A 21,295-nucleotide genomic window follows, 5' to 3' on the forward strand; every position below is an offset into this window, starting at 1 on the left:
GGTCCCGGCCGCCTTGCAGGTCATCGAGCAGTTCGGTCACTTCTCAGGCTTCAGGGTAAACATAAGCAAGTCCATGATTTTTCCCTTTGCTCCAGATGCAGAAACGAATCTTGTCGAATTGACCCCATTGGGCCGCCAAGTCTGCACCCAGGGTATAAAATACTTGGGTATTAATATAGTAAGACCCAACGAAGACCTGAGCCAGGCGAACTACCCCCCTCTGTTTGATAAAGTCTTCAGGGACATGGAGGGTTGGGCGAAGGGGCAGATCTCATAGATGGGAAGAATACATGCCATAAAAATGAATCTCCTCCCCAGGGTGCTCTACGTTTTCCAGATGCTCCCGTTGGAGGCCCCGGAATCCTACCTCAGTGAAGCCAAATAACCAAATTCATATGGCAGGGCTAGAGACCCAGAATAGGATATGAGACTCTCACCCTCCCCAAGGAAAGAGGGGGAGTAGCCCTCCCAGACTTGAACATAACAGAGCGTCCCATCTTAGGGCCTTGGCCCCACATCTTAGGGAGGACCCCAACAAACAATGGGTCTATCTTGAAAACTTCTACCTGCACCCAGTAACGGTGGGGGAATAGCTATGGGTCCCACTGAAGAAGTTACCAAAAATAATCAGGGACCACCCCATACTCGGAACAATGTGGAAAGCGCTGGCAGGAAAGGGAACGAGAGAGAAGGTAACCACCTGGCCCTCGCCACTGAGCCACATTTGGTCCGCGCCGGTCCTAGAGGAAATGCCAGGCCACGAACATTACCAGTCCTGGTTCGAGGCGGGACTAGCCAGAGTCGGTCAGCTGGTGAGAGAGGACACCTTCAAAAGCATTCGGGAGCTTGAGGCGGCCCTGGGAATCGGTAGCCTCTCCCTGCTCCTATATTTACGATTCAAGGGTGTCCTAATGAAACCAAAATTAAAGGCCTATATACAAACAAAGCTCACCCCAGTCGAAAAAATTCTAGACTCCCACGTAGAAATGAAAGGACTCATCGCCCTCCTTTACGGAGAACCTCATGATCCCCAGAGAAGGCACAACCAAAAGCCTTAGAAGGAAATGGGAAAGGGACCTGGGCAGTGTAGTGGGGGATGGGCTCTGGGGGCGCATCCACAGCAGGGTTTTTAAGACATCTATCTCCTGCCAATACAAGACACATGACGTCAAACTTCTTCATAGGTGGCAGTATGACCCGATCGCCCTCTCTAGGATGTTCCCGGACGTTGACCCGGAGCGCTGGCATGGATGTGGGGAAAAAGCGGACTACTGGCATATGTGGTGGTCATGCAGGAAGGTCCAAGCTTTCTGGTCAGAGGTCCTGAGCTGGCTAAGGGAGGCGGGAGAGGGGGGTTTATCCACAAGATCCTATCCTATTAATGTTTGGCCTTCAGCTAAGGGAGGAACACTGGGAAAAACTCCCGGACATGACACACTCGTTACTCTTGGCTGCCCGAGCGGGCCGGGCTAGAACATGGAAGAGGGCCGCCCTACCCACAAAAACAGAGTGGGTAACTGTGGCAAAGGATATCTACTTCATGGAAAGACTCACAACGGCCATACAGGGCTCAAGCGCCCAGAGAGAGATGGACTGGCTGCAGTTTATGGAGGCATTTGGCCACACAGAGGAAACGGCCAGAGAACCGCGGGGGGTCCCATGACCCGGCCCGAAACCACCCTTGGCATATGACACTTTGCCTCAGTCTTGGGTGAGTCGGTTAACCACTGACGGCCGTTAGCCCGGTCGGAGTTGCCCCAGGAGAAGTGCTAGGGACAAGCAGTGTTTGCGTCCCGAGTCAATGGGCTTGGGTGGAGGAGGGTGGGGAGTGAAAACTTCAGGGATTTATGGTTTGATTGTGGTGTTATGATGGGCTCTCTGTTACCATTAAATGCCAATAAAAATTGATTTAAAAAAAAAAAAAAAAGCTAAAGGATTTTTCAGTGACACTGCATTGAAGGTCACCATACACAAAGCAGATGCCTATGGAGTTTGTCGGACTCTAAAAACAGTGAAAACACAAAATCCAAATCAGGTAAAACACATGAGTGAGAAAAAGGTACCACTCCCTCTGGAGTTAAAATGAAAAAGTCGCAAGTCCAGCAAAAGAGCTGGTTATCTCAAAGGTTGAAAGGAATCTGCACAGAAATGAAAATTCGCCCGAATGGGCTCCCATTGGGAAGCCCGCCTGAGGGCACCAGCATGTCTGGGAGGACAGGAAGCTGGGAGCACCAAAACGCCTTTGTCCTCCAGTAGGTCTGCTTCAATCCAGTTCGTACTGGGAGGCTGGCTACCCAAAGTTTTAATGTGGCATGACTGCTGGGCTCCTCATAAAAGCGAGGGTCCTGTAGCAGAACGCGAGAGTCGACCGCATGTGCCCACCAGTGACTGCTGAGTGACCGCTGCTGCTCCAACCTTGTCTTCTGATCGACAGGGAATATCCAGACCGGACTCCTCCCTCCCCTGGACTGGTAGACCTAACCATTCTCGAGACAACTTGCATTTTGAGGCATCACTCAAAGAGCTGCGACCGTCCAGGGCTGCAATTCCCAAATACCCTGGACCAAACTGCTGTGCATAGACTCACGACGGGCTGTTTAGGCTGGAACTTCATGGGCCCCCTAAGATGACTCCCCTCCCAATTCGGAGACTGAGAAACAGAGAGAAGCCTGTTAGGGAGAATTCTCAGAAATTTGTTAATTCCCTTCTACCTTCGAGACGCTCAGCTCTTTTGCTGGACTTTAGGACTTTTTTCTCTCATGTAATTTTAATGTGATTTAATTTGTGTTCTTTTTAATGTTGGAGTCTGACAAATTCCATAGGCATCATCTTTACATTGTGTCACATAGCCCCTTCAGTGCAGTGCCACAGGTAAGTCTCTTAGATTTTCCCAAGGTTTACATACCTTATCTTGGTGAAACTACTGTGTCCAAGAGCAGTGAAGTGAAATTGACTTTAAACACAACTTTCTAGACCCAGCACACACTATCTTACAATAGGGTGCTGGATGGGTTACTTAGTATCCCCTTTTGTCTAGTTTCTCATGTATCATTTTTCATGTTACCCTTTCTACAATTAAAGGCTGGTGGCAGTGGTTTACATTTTAGTACCATTGGTGTATTTACTGCCATGGGTGCCCACTTCGTAAAAATGGCCCGGTCGTCTTTTTTTGCCATTTTTTGCCAGAAAGGTCCTTCTTGAGATTTACTCTGCGCGCCAAACCAGGTCTGGTCTTGTTTGCTTTGTCTCTCTTTCTCCAGTATGTCAGGGGCAGGAAGTGAGGGAGGTGCTTGAAATTGCCTGTACTTAATCCCCTTGGTTACGGGAATGCAACCAAAGGTGATTGGTCGTCTGGCTGTCCAGAAAGGACAGCCACCCTGTCGTGTGATTGACAGCTGGAACCAATTAATGGGAGAAGCTTGTTTAAAAAGCGAGGCTTTTTAGCTTGGAAGGTAGAGTCGACCACTGGACAAAGGAATCCGAAGAAGAACTTGGAAGAGACGCCTGCTGCAACTCCCGGACCGTTGGTTTGACCGGTGAAGCTCTTCTGATGTGCTGAAGCTCAGAGTTCGACTCGAGAAGCTCTGCAAGGACGACTACTCCCTTTGGGGTTGGTGGGACCAATCAACTCCAAAGTAAGCCCCGTCTGGACAGCCTCTCGACGCTGGTTGTGTTTCCACTGCAGTTTCTGTTGGAACAGAAGGGCCAGGGAGAGGAACACCAGATTGTGTGTGTTGCTTTTAAGTCGGACCCGAGCACCAGGAAGATCCTACGGACTTCCCTGGTGCAGGACTAAGCCTGAGCCACCGCAACAGAGTGCTGGACCCCAGAAGCAAGGAAAGTCTGAAGTGGCATCCGAGAATCGCGGTGTTGCTATTTGCTGTCGGACGCAAGGAGATGAAACACTGAAGGACCGCTGAATTGAAGTTTGCCCATCGCTGCTGCTGACCGTCCCATTGCAGAGCAGGAGTCCCCCGACATCCTCCCTCTTGTCCCCACGACTGAGGCTCAGGAACAACAGAATCTGCAGAGCTGTTCAGGAACAGAAACCAGCTGGAACCATATCTTCTAACCAGAGGTACTGTAAAGTCTAGGAAAACTAACCTCTTGTTGTGTAGCCTTAAGCCTTACATGCTCTCAGTTGAGACCTGTCTTGGTTACCTTGCAGAGTTGCTAAAGCTTTGCCCCTCACAAGCCTCTCAGCTTGTGGCCCTTCAAGTGTTCTAATTTCTACAAACATGGTGCAAGACTTCTTACCTACCTGCAAAGAAGATCTTCAGCTCCCATTGACAATGTGCAATTAGAATTGGCTGTCCTGGCTTCCTGGGAAACCCCTCTTTACCTCTGACCTTGTACTTTGGAAGTTGTTTAATAGTACTTGCCTGTTTCTGAATTATTTGTGAACCTTTGTGTTATTCCTCTATTTTCAGGAATCTGAACAGGAGCTGCTGTCCCATCACCTGGGGACACACCTGTGATAGTCACATTTCTTCACGAAAAGGTACTGCCCCGTGTTAGGGAGAATTCTCAGAAATGTGCTCATTCCCCTCCACCAGAAACTTTGCTGGATTTTGAGGACTTGATTTTTTTAACCTAGAGACAGTGAGACCCTTTTTCCCACTCATGTATTTTAATGTGATTTTTTACACTGTTTCTTTTTTGTTATGGAGTCTAACCAACTCCATAGGCATCATATTTTACAACTGTGTCCCAAAGCACATTCAGTGCAGTGAGACAGGGAAGTCTACCATATTTTCCAAGGTTTAAATACCTTCCCTGGGATAAACCATTGTTTCCCAGAGCAGTAAAGTGAAATTGACTTTACTTAGCATTGTAACCTTCTAGACCCAGCACACACTATCTTACAATACAGTGCTGAAATGGGTACCCAATATCCCCTTTGTCTAGCTTCATATGCAACATTTTATGATATCCTTTCCTTACTGTTTGGCTGGAGGCAGTGGTTTCATTTTGAACTACCGTGGTGTGCATTTACTGCGAGGTGCCTGAAACTCCCTGTGCTTAGTCTCCTAGGAGACCCAAATGCACTCTGTGGTGATTGGCTGACCGTCCAGCAAGGACAGCCACCCTGCTGGGTGAGTGACAGCTGGGCTGGAATGAATGGGAGAGAACTGAATAAAAGGCGAGTCGACCATTGGACGAAGGAACTGAAGAAGAGCTTGAAGAGGACTCCTGCTGCAACTGCGGGACCATTGGTTTGGCCCGGTGAAGCCCTGCTGCAATGCCAACTTGCCAAGTTCGCATCGACAGAGAAGCCCTTGCAAGAACGACTTCTCCCTTTCAGTTGGTGGGACCAATCACCTCCAAAGTAAGCCATCTGGACATCCATCTCGGAGCTGGTTGAATTTCCTCAGAGTTGCTACCGGAAACCTAATAACCAGGGAGAGGAACACCAGATTTTGTGTATTGCTTTTAAGATGGCCCAAAGCTTTTGGAAGATCCTCCGGTTTCCCAAGAAGCATGACTGACCAAGCCTGAGACCCCTCAACAGAGTGCGGGACCCCAGAAGCAAGGAAAGTCCACCTTGACAGCCAGGAACTGCGTTGTTGCTATTTACGGTAGCCAAAAGGAGCTGAAACGCGTAACAGTCACTAAAAGTGAAGTTTGCCGATTGCAAGTTTTGACAGTCCCAGTGCATTGCAGGAGTCCCGACGTCCTCCCTCTTGTCTCCACGACTGTGGCCGAGGAACAGTTGTCATCAGCTGCATCTTTTCTTCTTTACCAAGGTTCTGTAAAACAAGTCTAAGAGAACTTACCTCTTACTGTGGAAGTGCTTGTAACTTCTGTAACTCACAAATCTAATCAGCTTGTGGCCCAACATTTGATTCTTCTTTCTACACCCACAGATCACTTATTGAAGTAACCTGTGGGTGTAGGTTGTGTCTGTGGGCCATCCCAAAAGGGTCTTGTCCGATTCAGAAACTCAGTGTACAGTATTGAAGTGTATTTGTGTGTTACTAGTATATTGCTCCCTTCTAAAGAGGGCTTTATAACGGACTGATAAATTAATAATTGTGTATGTAAGAAACCTTGGGTGTAAAAGTGTATTTGAATACCTGTAACTGTGAATCTTTGTGCAACTCCACTACAGCTCACATTCGCCCTCTTGAGATAAGCCTGGCTGCTCAACACTACCAAAACTGTGTAGTACAAGCTTATACCAAAGGTTGGGTTGCCTATACATGTAGTCATAGTTGCTTGTAGTGTTCCCAGAGGGTACTGCATTCAAACTTTGCCTAACACCCCGCTCCCAGCGACTCATCTGGGTGCTTGCTTTGTTAAATTGGACTCCTCTGGAGCTTTGAGACAAATTGGGGTGGACAACCCAACTGTGCTCTCCTTGGCCTAAGGACACTGGTTCTTTGGTCTACAATCCTCTAGGGGATCTGCCTGACCTCCCTGAACCACATTTTAACTACAGCATCTCCCTTTCATTGTTCTTCCGCCCATGGGCCTAGTGTCCCCACTGACAGACTTGCATTCTCAGATAGGGCTGGACTTTCTAGAGTATAGGTTGCCTAAAAGTACTTACCAGGATCTGTGTTGCTTACTTTAAATGTTGATTATTTAAATTGATCTGCTATACTTGAATGCTACTCCAACTACCTACCTGTATATCTTCTAAGAGTTTACTACTGAAATGTGTAATGCTTAACAAATGTCTTACTGTATATAAATGTAAATAGGTTTACTTACCGGTAATTGTAATACTGGGCTAACTACCTTAGTGATTATATTAAGTAAGAAATTGCTATACTACTGTGTATGCTTGACTATAGTTGTGCCCGGAGGTCTTTGCACTAACCCACAGCCCTTCTCACTCTTAGACTGGCCTGGCTGCTCATCTATTGCAATCATACCTTTTGGGTAGTTCAGGCCAAACCGAAGAATTGGAGCCCTTTACTCCCAAGAGCGAGTCTTCTACAGTCCTATAACAGGTGGACTTTAGTAAAAACTGCCTAAGAGACTGCCATCTTGATTGTAAAGGAGTCTGGCATACCAAGGGCCAGAATGTCCATTACTACTATGGCTCGTTTTATCAAAAACCCTCATCATCCTCACTCGGAGAAGATCTGTTGGGCTATGAATCTGGAGTTTAAAGAGGTTGCTGGAGTCAAGACACCAGTTTTATGTGATTGCAAGACAGGAGAAAGAGCTTCTGGTTATACACTACCCAGTCAAATTGGCAGAGACATGGGATGGTGGGTGAAGCCGTAGAGTGCACAAGGAAAAGCTGTGGTGCCTTAGTATGCTCAAGTTTTAACTATCTAAAACTAAAAGTGCCATGTTCTTTTCAAGTTTTTTTTCTCCAGTTTTGACTATAGAATGAAATATGCCAGTTAGATTAATTGAGATGGATGGGAGGGCATCAGCATATTTATTTTAAAAGACGGCTTTCATATGATTTTTCTTTTCAATAGGCAAAATAATTCACACTAATTGATATGAACACACTACTTTGAATCATTAAAAGTTCCTTTCAAACCGACAAACTATGTTAAAAGCATGGCAGTAGCAACAAGAGTTAAAAGACTCACGATGCTGGATGTGTGTAGCCGCTTTTATGCTCTCCATATGCTTGGGGGGCTCTTGGCGCAATGCAGGGGTGAAGGGCTCATTTCGGACCACAGGTGAATGCATCTTCTCTTCCTTCACAGACACCATCGGCTGTGACTGTACCACAGAGGCAGCTCTCATCTCCTGCAAAAGCACAGAAGCGTTCTCACAAAAGAGCTATTGTCTAAGCAGGGAATTACCCTAACCACATCCTGTTTTGTTTGGTCCAAATCTTGACCTCATTCGCTCACATTTCAATGACACTTCCTTGTGACTTGGAATGGTCCATATTCGAGGGACAAGATATGCAAATTAAAAATATGACATACAATCATCAGAAATACAATTACGGTGAGTAATGTATCTGCTTAGATTCACATGCTGTGCATATAGTCCGACGTCTAGTGGTAATTTTAGAGTATTGCATCTTTTAATGAAGATCCAAAAGGGACATCGACATGAGCGTGACTGCAACACCATCCCGAACGTGATGTGCAGTGTACCCAAAATCCCTCACATGTCGAGGTCCCCCCGGTTGTTTGTTTCTGCCATGAGGGAGCCTTGTAGTCTGCGTGAGCGAGTACAGAAGAGAGAAGGTGTAATAAGTCTATGTTCCTTGTATTCCACGAGGGGAGGAAGGGTGAGTGCATGTGCAGATACAATCGTCAGAAATACGATTACGGTGATTAATGTATGTCTTCTGATGCTTGTGGATCTGCTTAGAATCGCATGCTGTGCCCAGACTAGTGAGCAGTACCCAGTGATTGTGGTGGGATGTGTTAACGAACAGTAGCAAAGAGATGGCTTTGTACTGCTTGCCCCACCCGAGACTAAAACCTAGAGAGTGTGCATCTTTCGCGTTGTGTAAAGGTATGCACATAACTCCAGGTTGCTGCTTTGCAAATGGAATCTAGAGGAACATTTGCAATGAATGCCATAGTAGCCCCTGTGCCCCGAGTCGAGTGAGCTCTAGCCATGAAGGGTAGATCTCTCTCAGAGAAACTCGATACAATACGCGTGGGCAACAAACTTTAGTACCCACTGATCTGAAGCGATTCCCTCCCAGGCGTGGATAAATTAGGACAGGCGACCCCCTATCGGGGAAGCATGGGATGGGACCTGTACTATCGAGGCTCTCAGAGGTAGAGACCGTGGGAGCATAGTTTCTACCTCGGCCCTTGCACCAACGAGAGCCTCTTTTTTGGTACTGGAAGTTGCCAGAGGAGCCCTGACCGGAGGAACCCCCCGTAGCCATACTGACCTTGGAGCGAGCGGGAGAAGGATTGGCCACTAAAAGACCAGCAGGCATTAGGGCCACCGCACACTAGTGAAAGGGTTTAGTCGTAATCTGGCTAAGAGTCTTTAAAGTCTTGTGTTCCTTTTTTTGCCGTTTCCAGGGCATCATCAACCGCCTTCCCAAATAGGTTGGATTTTTCCACAGGCTTGTTAATTAAGGAGGCTTGTGTTTCGGGTCAGAAACCGCTTGCGTAGGGTTCCCTAGGCTATGGTGCGTCCAGTGATTTTGGCCGAGTCCAGGGTGTTTTTCAGGATCACTTGTCTGTCTTCAGCCACGATTGCCAGTAGGCATGATCGGGTAGGCTCTGGAACTTCATGAAGGCCATCCTATACTAGGCCCCACTGAACATTACTGTAGCTAGCAAGGAGAGTGGTGGTTTCGGCAATCCTCGTGGAGTAGACTGCAGAGGCGGTGAAGCGCTTACCATGGGTGTACCGTTTTTTGCAATCCTTGTCTGGAGGGGATTCTGCCGAGGACAGTGGTACCCCTGCCCATTTGCAAGTGGTTGTTACAACCAGGGATTCCGGTGTGGCGTGACCCCTAATATAGAGGGGATCAGAGGGTGCTGGGCGAAACAATTTCTCCACACAGAGATTAACTGCTCGTGTAAAGGGGGAAGGGGGGGGGGGAACAGTAAGGAAGGAGCCAGTCATCTTTTAATAGAATGTATTAAGGGAATGGCTTGGCTAACTGGAGTCCTTTCCTTGAGGATGTCCTCCACAAGGTCTGAGTCAGAGGCGACTTTGTGCGAAGCAATTTTCAAATGGTCGGCTGCTCTTTTTAAGTGGGAGTTGAAAAGCATTTGGTCGTCCACTGGCGATGAATCTCTGCGGAGGAGAGGTAGGTGGATCCAGACAGATGACGTCTGGTTCATTGGTATGTGGCGCTGTGTGCCACGAGCTATGATTCGTGGCCGGATTCCAGACCGGGTCTTGGTCATGAAGGTTAAAACCTTTGTAAGAAACATCCTGAGCAGGGTCCCCGGGGTCGTCCCCAAAAGATATTATCGTGGTGTTATTGTGATTCCTCCAAAGAGGGAAACTGGGGGAGGGAAGCTCCTGAGATTTAGAGGGGAGGGGGCATGAGTTCAATTCGCTATGTCTCTTCAAGGCCATGTCATCCTGGTTTGAAAAGTCGATGAACTCAGCCATCTTAGCCATACACTCTTCAAGCCTTTCCCTAGTCCAGAGGTAGATGAAGGGTCAGGAGGAGGAAAAGGCTGCCTGCAAGGGGGTGAACCCTTATGTAAGGCCTCAGAAAGAGGCAGGGGGGCCTCAGAATAGTCCCATCGGTTAGAAAGCGTCTCTGGGGTCCCTGGCCCCCGAAAGAGTAACTGAGAGCTTCTCACAATGCTTCCTATTGACAGCATAGAGGGTTCTGGCGCGCCTGTAGGCGGTTGGCGACACCACAGTTCTTTGGCATTCGTGCGCTTTTGCATAGTAGGTCGACGGTAGTGGAAGTTTGAGGAGAACCAGAAGGAGTTGTATTCCCATTCGCATGCCGCATGTGCAGTTGCGGGGAGGGCGCAGAGCCGCCAATTTCATAAGGTACCGTCGAAATTCTCTGTAGCTCTATGGGCATTGAGGTCTTCTATGACGACTCTATCGAAGAGGCCCTAGGGTTGTGTTTTTAAGCACACATGGTGCATGGGTGCCCTTGTCGCTGGGGTGCAACTCCCCCAATAACAGTGCTGCCAGCCGGCCAATCGGGGCCGGGGACATGGGAGCGTGTAGGCTCCGCAGAAAGGTCAATTGCTTCCGAATCGGAGCCATGGCTGCCAACTGATTCCTCGACTGAAGTGCCGGCGCAGGAAAGGTTTTCGGCCTGCATAATGTAGGCTCCCAGCGTTTAGTCAGCCGGTCGTTCAGCGTCTTAGGCCAAAAGAGTTTACAGGCCTTGCACGAGTGCGCGTCATGGTCACTAGGAAGACACTTATTGCATCGGTGATGGGTGTCTTTCCAGAGAAATTTGCTGTTACAGCAGAATGTAAAAGGAGTCCGAGAAGAGAAATGGGTGAAGGAAATGCATTCTCAGAGAAAAGAAAGAAAACAGGGCCCCAAACTCCCTACTGTCAAGGCCACGATTGAGGGTCAAGGCCACGATTGAGGGTCAAGGCCACGATTGAGGGTCAAGGCCACGATTGAGGGTCAAGGCCACGATTGAGGGTCAAGGCCACGATTGAGGGTCAAGGCCACGTGGACAACAGTCGCAGATGTAGGCGGCAGGTAACCCACGCTGCAGCCGCCGAGAGGTTGCTTGATATTGGCTAAACGACGGCAGGCCGTGGGAATAAATCTAGCAATATAAACTCTTACAAGCTCTGCATAAGCGACCAACTAGGTTGAGGAAAAAAAACAAACAATCTGGTGGGGATAGTGTTATGGTCACGACCATGTCGACGTCCCTTTCAATATAAAAAAAAAAAAATGCCAACCTCTGCAATTACCACTAGATGTCGGACTATATGCACAGTATGTGATTCTAAGCAGATCCACAAGCATTAGAAATATATGGGATACATTACTCACCGTAATCGTATTTCTGATGCTTGTATCTGCTTAGATTCACATGCTGTGCATAGGCCGACATCTAGTGGAAGCTGCGGAGTATTAGTTTGTTTTTCTAAACTCGAAAATGGGCGTCGACACAGGGCATGCCAGTAATACTATCCCTAGTGTGAATTCCACTGTACCCAAGATCCCTCACGCGTCTAGGATCATCAGATTGTATTTTATCCGACATGAGGTAGCATGAGGAGTAGCGCGAGTACAGATAATCCAAGCAGATAGACAGAAAGGTAAGACTACAAGCCATCATGCGCCTTCTCTCAGAGCGGAGAAAGGGTGGGTCGCATGTGAATCCAAGCAGATACAAGCATCAGAAATACGATTACGGTGAGTAATGTATCCCTTCTGAGGCTTGTGGAATCTGCTTAGATCACATTCTGTGCATAGATTAGCAAGCAGTACCTGAAGGAGGTGGGATGTGAGAAGGGTCATGAGCAAATAAGTATCTTAGAACCGCTTGTCCCACTTGTGTATCTGCCTTGGAATGGGTGTCAATGCAGTAATGCTGAGTAAAAGTGTGAATAGAGCTCCAAGTAGCTGCTTTGCAAATGGTGTCAAGGGGTACATTTGCAATGAAAGCCAGAGTGGCCCCAATGCCTCTAGTAGAATGGGCTCTTTGTGTGAAAGGCAGAGTTCTTTCAGACAGTGAGTAACAGCTGGATACAGTTAATAATCCACTTTGAGATGGCACCTTTAGAGACGCGATCCCCCTCTCTGCCTGTAGCTACGGAGACAAACAGTTGATCTGTTTTTCTAGCGGTCTGGTCTTATTTACAAAGTAGAGGACCGCCCTACGCACATCTAGGGTGTGTAGTTTCACCTTAGCCGAGCTTTGCGGGTCCTGGAAGAAAGCCGGAAGCTTGATGGTCTGGTTTACATGGAATTTAGATATAAATTTAGGTGAGAACCTAGGGTGTGTGCGTAAAACCAGTTTGTCTTTATGGACAGTAAAGAAGGGATCCTGCACTGACAGCCTGAATTTCACTGACCCTTCTTATAGAAGTAATAGCTACTAAGAAGGCCGTTTTATAAGTCAGGTGTTTGAGACTGCTTTTATGCATGGGTTCGAAAGGGGGTCCCATGAGCTTGGCTAGCACCCTGGTGGTGGGTTTGAAATGGGAGGGTGAAGTCTCTTTACTCCTTCCATGAAGGTGGAAGGAGTGCAATCAACCGGGTTGATTGATCTACTCTGGCACCAGATAACGAACTTCTTCCACTGGTCAAAGTAACAGTGCCTTGTGTTTGGTTTCCTAGATTCCTTTAGGATGTCCATACACCTCTGTGGTAAATTGAGATGTCCAAACTCTATGACCTCAGGAGCCATGCTGCCAGGTTCATTGAGTTGGGTTGCTGGTGCACTGTTTGACCTTGGTGCTGGGACAATAGGTTGTACCAGGCTGGAAGTTTGATGGGCTCGCACACCGCCATCCTGCGTAGGTGTGGGAACCACCGTTGTCTTGCCCACATGGGAGCAACTAGGACGAGTGTGAAAGGCAGAGTTCTTTCAGACAGTGAGTAACAGCTGGATACAGTTAATAATCCACTTTGAGATGGCACCTTTAGAGACGCGATCCCCCTCTCTGCCTGTAGCTACGGAGACAAACAGTTGATCTGTTTTTCTAGCGGTCTGGTCTTATTTACAAAGTAGAGGACCGCCCTACGCACATCTAGGGTGTGTAGTTTCACCTTAGCCGAGCTTTGCGGGTCCTGGAAGAAAGCCGGAAGCTTGATGGTCTGGTTTACATGGAATTTAGATATAAATTTAGGTGAGAACCTAGGGTGTGTGCGTAAAACCAGTTTGTCTTTATGGACAGTAAAGAAGGGATCCTGCACTGACAGCCTGAATTTCACTGACCCTTCTTATAGAAGTAATAGCTACTAAGAAGGCCGTTTTATAAGTCAGGTGTTTGAGACTGCTTTTATGCATGGGTTCGAAAGGGGGTCCCATGAGCTTGGCTAGCACCCTGGTGGTGGGTTTGAAATGGGAGGGTGAAGTCTCTTTACTCCTTCCATGAAGGTGGAAGGAGTGCAATCAACCGGGTTGATTGATCTACTCTGGCACCAGATAACGAACTTCTTCCACTGGTCAAAGTAACAGTGCCTTGTGTTTGGTTTCCTAGATTCCTTTAGGATGTCCATACACCTCTGTGGTAAATTGAGATGTCCAAACTCTATGACCTCAGGAGCCATGCTGCCAGGTTCATTGAGTTGGGTTGCTGGTGCACTGTTTGACCTTGGTGCTGGGACAATAGGTTGTACCAGGCTGGAAGTTTGATGGGCTCGCACACCGCCATCCTGCGTAGGTGTGGGAACCACCGTTGTCTTGCCCACATGGGAGCAACTAGGACGAGTGTGAAAGGCAGAGTTCTTTCAGACAGTGAGTAACAGCTGGATACAGTTAATAATCCACTTTGAGATGGCACCTTTAGAGACGCGATCCCCCTCTCTGCCTGTAGCTACGGAGACAAACAGTTGATCTGTTTTTCTAGCGGTCTGGTCTTATTTACAAAGTAGAGGACCGCCCTACGCACATCTAGGGTGTGTAGTTTCACCTTAGCCGAGCTTTGCGGGTCCTGGAAGAAAGCCGGAAGCTTGATGGTCTGGTTTACATGGAATTTAGATATAAATTTAGGTGAGAACCTAGGGTGTGTGCGTAAAACCAGTTTGTCTTTATGGACAGTAAAGAAGGGATCCTGCACTGACAGCCTGAATTTCACTGACCCTTCTTATAGAAGTAATAGCTACTAAGAAGGCCGTTTTATAAGTCAGGTGTTTGAGACTGCTTTTATGCATGGGTTCGAAAGGGGGTCCCATGAGCTTGGCTAGCACCCTGGTGGTGGGTTTGAAATGGGAGGGTGAAGTCTCTTTACTCCTTCCATGAAGGCTTTAACTACTGGTACTTTCCACCACGAAACCTTGCTATGGGAAGTGGTGTAAGCCGACAAGGCTGCCAGGTGTACTTTCAGAGAGTTAAAAACCAATCCTGCATCCAGCAGGTGGAGCATGTATGTATCAATAGTGGAAGGAGTGCAATCAACCGGGTTGATTGATCTACTCTGGCACCAGATAACGAACTTCTTCCACTGGTCAAAGTAACAGTGCCTTGTGTTTGGTTTCCTAGATTCCTTTAGGATGTCCATACACCTCTGTGGTAAATTGAGATGTCCAAACTCTATGACCTCAGGAGCCATGCTGCCAGGTTCATTGAGTTGGGTTGCTGGTGCACTGTTTGACCTTGGTGCTGGGACAATAGGTTGTACCAGGCTGGAAGTTTGATGGGCTCGCACACCGCCATCCTGCGTAGGTGTGGGAACCACCGTTGTCTTGCCCACATGGGAGCAACTAGGACGAGCGTCATCGACTCTCTGTTCATCTTGTTCACCACTTTCCTGATGAGAGGAGTTGGTGGAAAAGCGTAAGCAAACATCCCTGACCAGTTCATCCACAGGGCGAATCCCTGGGAGTCTGGTTGGGGAACCTGGATGCAAATCCTGGGCATTGTCTGTTTTCGCTTGCGGCAAATAGGTCTATAATGGGGAAACCCCACTGAGAGAAGATATCTTCTACAACCTCTCTGTGTAGAGCCCATTCGTGTTCCTCTGGGAGGGAGTCTCTGCTCAGAGCATCCGCTAGGGAATTGAGCTCCCGTGGAACATGTTGTGATGACAGGAAGATGTTCCGTCTGAGTGCCCATATCCAGATTTTCTGGGCAAGCTTGGACCTCCTTGCTTGTTCAGGTAGAACATGGCTGTTGTGCTGTCCGTCCGGATTTGCACAGACAGGTTTAGTAGGTGGGGCTCGAACGCCTGAAGCGCTCTGAATACTGCCAGAAGCTCTAGCAGGTTGATGTGGTTCTTGGCCACTGAGTGAGACCAGAGACCCTGAGCGGTGTGGTGGAGATGGTGAGCTCCCCACCCCGTCAGGCATGCATCTGTAGTGACTATTGCCTGTACCTCGGGATCGTAAAAGGGTTTCCCCTGTGCGAGATTCTCTCTTGTCCACTAGTGAAGGCTTTGTATCAGTGTTGGTGAAACTACCACTAGATCGTCCCACTGACCACTTGCCTGAGACCACTGTTTCGCCAACCATTCCTGCATGGGACGCAGGCGCGCGTGGGGGACCAGGTAAATACATGACGCCATCATGCCCAGTAAACGCATTGCTTTGCGTACCGTTATTTGTTGACCGGACTGATAATGCGGAATTTGCAGTAGTATATTCCGAATTCTTTCTTCTGAAGGAAAGGTCAACCCCTCTTGGGTATCTAGGATTGCTCCTAGGAATTGTTTTGAGGTGCTTGGCACTAGGCTTGACTTTTTCTCATTGATTGAGAAGCCTAACTCGTGAAGGAGGTCGATAGTCCTTTGAATGTTTGTCCTGCAAATTCCTGGGGTTTCCCCCGCTATGAGCCAGTCATCCAGATAAGGGTAGACTGGATTTCCTCCCTGCGTAGGTGTGCAGCCGCCACCGCCAGTACCTCGGTGAATACCCTTGGTGCCGAAGCTATCCCGAAGGGCAGTACCTTGAATTGGTAGTGCCGACTGTCCACCTTGAAGCGCAAGTACCTTCTGTGCGCTGGAAATATGAAAATAGGCATCTTTCATATCCAAGGTTGCCTTGTAATCCCCCTTTTTTAGGAGGGGGATTACCTCTTGTAGCGTAATCATACGAAACATTTGGGGCTTGACATAATTGTTGGCAGGCCGTAAGTCCAATACTGGGCGCATTGTCAAATCTTTTTTTAGCACAAGGAAGTAAGTTGAATAAATACCCTTGTGTACCTGGTGTCCCGGGACGAGTTCTATCGCGTCCTTTGCTAGCAGAATGGCGATCTCCTCGAGGAGAATCTTCTGATGTTATAAAGAGTGTACTCTTTGTCGTGGAGGATGGTTCCGGGGACGCTGCAGTAGTTCTATACAGTACCCTGCGGATACTGTTGACAGCACCCATCTGTCTGATGTGATCCCTTCCCAAGCCTGGGTGAAGTTGGAAATGCGTCCCCCTACTGGGGTTGCGTGACAAGGGACCCTGAACTGAGCGTCACTGCTTTGGTGGAGGCGTGCCGCCTCCTTTGCTGGGGCTGCCTCTGCCTTTACCACGTCCTCTCCTATTACCCCTGCCGTAACCCTGGGTAGACTATTGGCTGTTGTTCCACTGTGTACCCTGCCCCTGGGACATATTTTAGGAGGCCACCCTAATTGTGGTGAACAGGGTGCTCAGAAAGGTAGTGTAGAGAGCAGTCAAGGCTTAGCCTCAGAGGAATTTGAGTGTTTTCAGGGGAGGTCAATGAGTGGACACAGAATAATACACAATAATTCAGCTGTTAGGGAGAATTCTCAGAAATATGCTAATTCCTCTTTACCTTAGAGACCCCCAGCACTTTGCTGAACTCTAAGACCTTTTAATTTTTAACCTGGATAGAGAGACCTTTTTCCCCACTCATGTAGTTTTCAGTGATATAAACTGTGTTTCTTTTGGTTATGGAGTCTGATAAACTCCACATGTATCATCTTTTTACGTTGTGACACAGCACATTCATTGCAGTGGCACAGCAATTTCTTTCAGATTTCCCAAAGGATTAAATACCTTCTCTTTGATAAACTACTGTTTCCCAGAGCAGTAAAGTGAAATTGCCTTTACTTACATTTGTAACTTTCTAGACCCAGCACACACCGTCTTACAATTGTGTGCTGGAGGGGTTACTTAGTATCCCCTTTGTCTAGCCTCTCATGTAACATTTTTATGTTACCCTTTCCTCGAAGAATGTCTTATGGCAGTGGTTTACTTGACTACCGTTGTGTTTTTACCACAGGCTGCGTTCGTAGCCAAGATGAAGCACCCATGGGGGCCATTTCTGCCAAAATGGTCCTGGTCTTTTTTCACAATTTCTTTGTGAAAAGGCCCTTCTTGAGATTTACTCTGCGCGCCAAACCAGGTTTGGTCCCTTTGTTAGTTTGGTCTTTGGCGGTATTCACTATTGAAGCCCGCCTCTGGCTCCAGGGTGTCTTGCTGGGGCAGAAAGCGAGGGAGGTGCCCAAAACTCCCTGTGCTTAGTCTCCTAGGAGACAGGAATGCACTCTTAGGTGATTGGCGGGCTGGCTGTCCGGCAATGACAGCCATCCTGCTGGGTGACTGACAGCTGGGCTGGAATGAATTGGAGAAACCTGCATAAAAGGCAAGGCTTTTTGGCTTGGAAGGCAAAGTGGACCACTGTACGAAGGAATCCGAAGAGGAACTTGGAAGAGACCTCTGCTGCAAATCGTGGACCGTTGGTTTGCCCGGTGAAACCCTGCTGCTGTGCTGAAGCTACGAATTCGTTTCGACCAGAGAAGCCCTGAAAGGACGACTTCTCCCTTTGAGTTGGTGGGACCAATGAACATTCTCTCAAAGCTGGTTGTATTTATACTGCAGTTGCTGCTGGAATCCAAAGAGCCAGGGAGAGGAACACCAGATTGTGTGCGTTGCTTTTAAGTTGGTTAACAGATCCAGGAAGATCCTCCGGACTCCCAGGAAGCAGGACTGACCAAGCCTGAGCCACCTTAACAGAGTGCTGGACCCCAGATGCAAGGAAAGCCCATCTCAACAGCCAAGAGTCTGCGGTGGTGCTATTTGTTGAGATGCAAGAAGCTGAAACTGCAAAGTGCCACTGAATTGAAGTTTAACCTTTGTTGGTCCTTTTCTGTCGCTGACCGTCCCATTGCAGGAGTCCTCTACACGTCCTCCCTCTTGTCCCCACGACTGAGGCCCAGTAACACAGGATCTGCAGAGCTGCACAGGAACAGATGCCAGCTGGAACGGTTTTTCTTCTAACCAAAGGTACTCTAAAGGCTATGAGAACTTCTCTTGTGTAACCTCACTTGTTCTCCGGGGAGACTTGGTTGCTTCTGTAGAGTTGCTAACAGCTTCTTTCCCTCACAAGCCTAATCAGCTTGTGGCCCTACTTTGATTTCTTCTTTTCTACAAAGACTTCTAAAACTTTGTGCAAGACGTTTACCTACCTGCAAGAATTGCTTCAGCTCACTTAGACTTTTGCCCAATTGATTTTGGCCTGACCTGGTTCCCTGAATGTCGTCTTCCCTCTGACATTGCGTTTTGTCTTCCTTCCCAGGAAGGGGTTAACTTACTTTGCATTGGAGTTACCAAAAGTACTTACCTGCTTAAGAATATTTGTGATATCTCTTGTTTTATTCTAATAATCTTTTTCTTTGACATGCTCCTAGGTATTGCTCTAAATGCAACAGTGATATATTAATGTCCACAGTATCCTAGTTATTGAGTGTGTAGGAATTGTCTGTGTGCCATCCCAAATGGGTATTTGCTGATTTATAGAAACTAAAAGTGTATTTTGGAGTGCATTTGTGTGTTATTATATTGCCCCTTTCTGAAGAAGGCTTTCTCAAACTGACAAATTAATAATTGTTAATCAAGAAACCTTGTGTGTAAGAGCTTATTTGAATACTTATCACTGTGTATCTCTGTGCAACTCCCCTAGAGCTTACATTGCCCCTTCTTGAGATAAGCCTGGCTGCTCAACACGCTACCAACCTGTGTAGTACAGACAAACAAAGGTTGGGTTCCTATTGCCAGGAGGTCAGGGTTGTTTTAGTGCACCCAAAGGGTACTGCATACCATCTTGCCTAACACCAATGTATTGCCGATGAGGGACAGTTAGAATCAAAGTCAAAGGACAAGAATAGCCTGCAGGGAGCCAGGACAGCCAAAGTCAATTGGAGCAAAGTCTATGTAGCGGAGGCACTTCTTAGATAGCAAAACAAGTTTGCACAAAGTTAGAGGGTTGTTATAGAAAATCACTGTTGGGCCACAAGCTTTTACACTTGTGACAGTTAGAGCTCAGATCTAGAAACACAGTGACTGCAAGTCTCAATGGAGAAAAGCACACTAGGTTAGAAGATGATTCAGCTGGCTTCTGTCCGGATTGCAGTGTTGCAGATCCTGTGTTCCTGGGCCTCAGTCGTGGAGACAAGAGGGAGGACGTCTGGAGGACTCCTGCACTGAAGTTCAGAGGTCGGCAGCAGAAGTAGGCTCTTTCCAATTCAGAGGCACTTTGCGATTTCAGCGTGCAGTAAACAGCACCACTGCGGAACTTGGACACCGGTTGGGCTTCCTTCACTTCTAGAGTCCAGCACTCTGGTGAGGTGACTTGAGCTTGGGTTGTCCTGCTTCGGGAAGGTCCTCAGGACAGGACAGAAGTCACAACCTCTTGCATTCGGTTCCAGCAGCAGCAAAGAAGTGCAGCCAGTTGGGGAATGTCTTCCAGCAAAGTTCATCCCACTAACACAACCTTTCTGGAGCTTTTCTTGTTGATTTGGAAAAGGCGTTTCAGCACAGCAGCAGGGCTTCACTGGGCAGTTCAATGGTATAGGAGGGTGCAGCAAGCTTCTCTTCAGGATTCCTTTGTTCGATGTTTCGTCCAGTGGTCGACTCTTTAGTCCAAGAAGCCTTGCCTTTTATGCAGGTTTCTCCAATAATGCACAGCCTAGCTGTCACTCACACAGCAGGGTATCTGTCCCGCAAGGACAGCTAGCCAATCAGGACTGGGTGCATTTAGGTAACCAAGGAGACTAAGGACAGGAGTTTTGGGCACCTCCCTCACTTCCTGCCCTGCCAGACACACTGTAGCCCGAGGTGGGTTTCAGTACTGAAGCCCACCAAAGGCAAAACGAACGAAGGGCTTATTTTGACACAATGGTCACCCATGTAGAATGGTAGGAAAGGAACAAGTTACTTACCTGTAACTGTTGTTCTCCAGCATGGGTCTGGCATGGATTCACATGCTCATGAATATTCCCCGTCGTCAGGCTGGGAATCCTCGGTAAAGAAAAAACCAGTATCAGTTTCGTTTCTGATCTGTCTTTCGTAGTAATAACCAATCACTGGTCTCTGCGTCATACCGACCACGGCCAATGACTGCCCTCTACCTAAGCACCGCCTCTGGCAGCCATCTTCAGATTTGGAAGCACGTGAAGTGGCAGTATGACCAAGTGAAGAGCCGCAGAGGGGTAGGCGGGAGGGTTCGCATGTGAATCCATGCCAGACCCATGCTGGAGAACAACAGTTACAGGTAAGTAACTTGTTCCTTCTCCAGCATGGGGTCTGGCATGGATTCACATGCTCATGAATAAAGAATACATAGCAGTACACACATGCACAACCACGGGAGGTGGCAAAGGCTCAACATTAAGCATCACATCAACTCAACATTAAGCATCTTACCTCCTCACCAGGCTCACCTCAGGCGAACAGGTTGCGCAGCACTGCTTGGCCGACCCTGGACTCCTCCCTGGAATCCCGGTCGACGCAGTAGAATTTCGTGAAGGTGTGCGTCGACCTCCACGTAGCAGCCCTGCATATGTCCAGCAGGGGCACACCAGATAGGAACGCCGTGGTAGCTGCGATCGCTCTGGTGGAATGGGCTCTCGGACGGCCAGGCAGCGGTCGGTTTGCCAACCGGTGACAGTACATGATACAGCCGGAGAGCCATCTGGAGATGGAAGCCTTCGAGAGAGCCTTCCCCTGATTGACAGGTCCAAAGTTCACAAAGAGTTGTGACGTCTTCCGAAAACCTTTCGTGCGGTCCACGTAGAACTTCAGCGCTCTAGCTACATCCAGCGAGTGCAAAGTCCTCTCAGCCGGCGACGAAGGCGACGGGAAGAACACAGGTAACACCAAGGGTTCGTTGAGATGAAAGTCCGACGGTACCTTGGGCATGAAGGAGGGGTGCGTCCTGAGCACTACCCTCGTGTCGTGGAAAGTCAAGTACGGGGCCTTGCAGGAAAGGGCCTGGATCTCTCCCACTCGTCGTGCGGAGGTGATGGCCACGAGAAAAGCTGTT

At 48.2% G+C, this 21,295-nt stretch overlaps 1 protein-coding gene across 2 annotated transcripts in view; it reads right to left on the reverse strand.

Moving 5' to 3' along the window:
* BRD4 (bromodomain containing 4) overlaps positions 1-21,295 on the reverse strand; it is a 1,521,397-nt gene that overhangs the window by 299,385 nt on the left and 1,200,717 nt on the right. For both annotated transcript variants that reach the window (XM_069603884.1, XM_069603885.1), the window contains one exon: positions 7,560-7,722. In XM_069603884.1, coding sequence (XP_069459985.1) covers positions 7,560-7,722 — 163 coding nt within the window. The remainder of the gene's footprint in view (positions 1-7,559; positions 7,723-21,295) is intronic.

The sequence above is a fragment of the Ambystoma mexicanum genome, chromosome 3q, assembly GCF_040938575.1.
Source record: "Ambystoma mexicanum isolate Mex_15411 chromosome 3q, UKY_AmexF1_1, whole genome shotgun sequence".
Lineage (NCBI taxonomy): Eukaryota > Metazoa > Chordata > Amphibia > Caudata > Ambystomatidae > Ambystoma > Ambystoma mexicanum.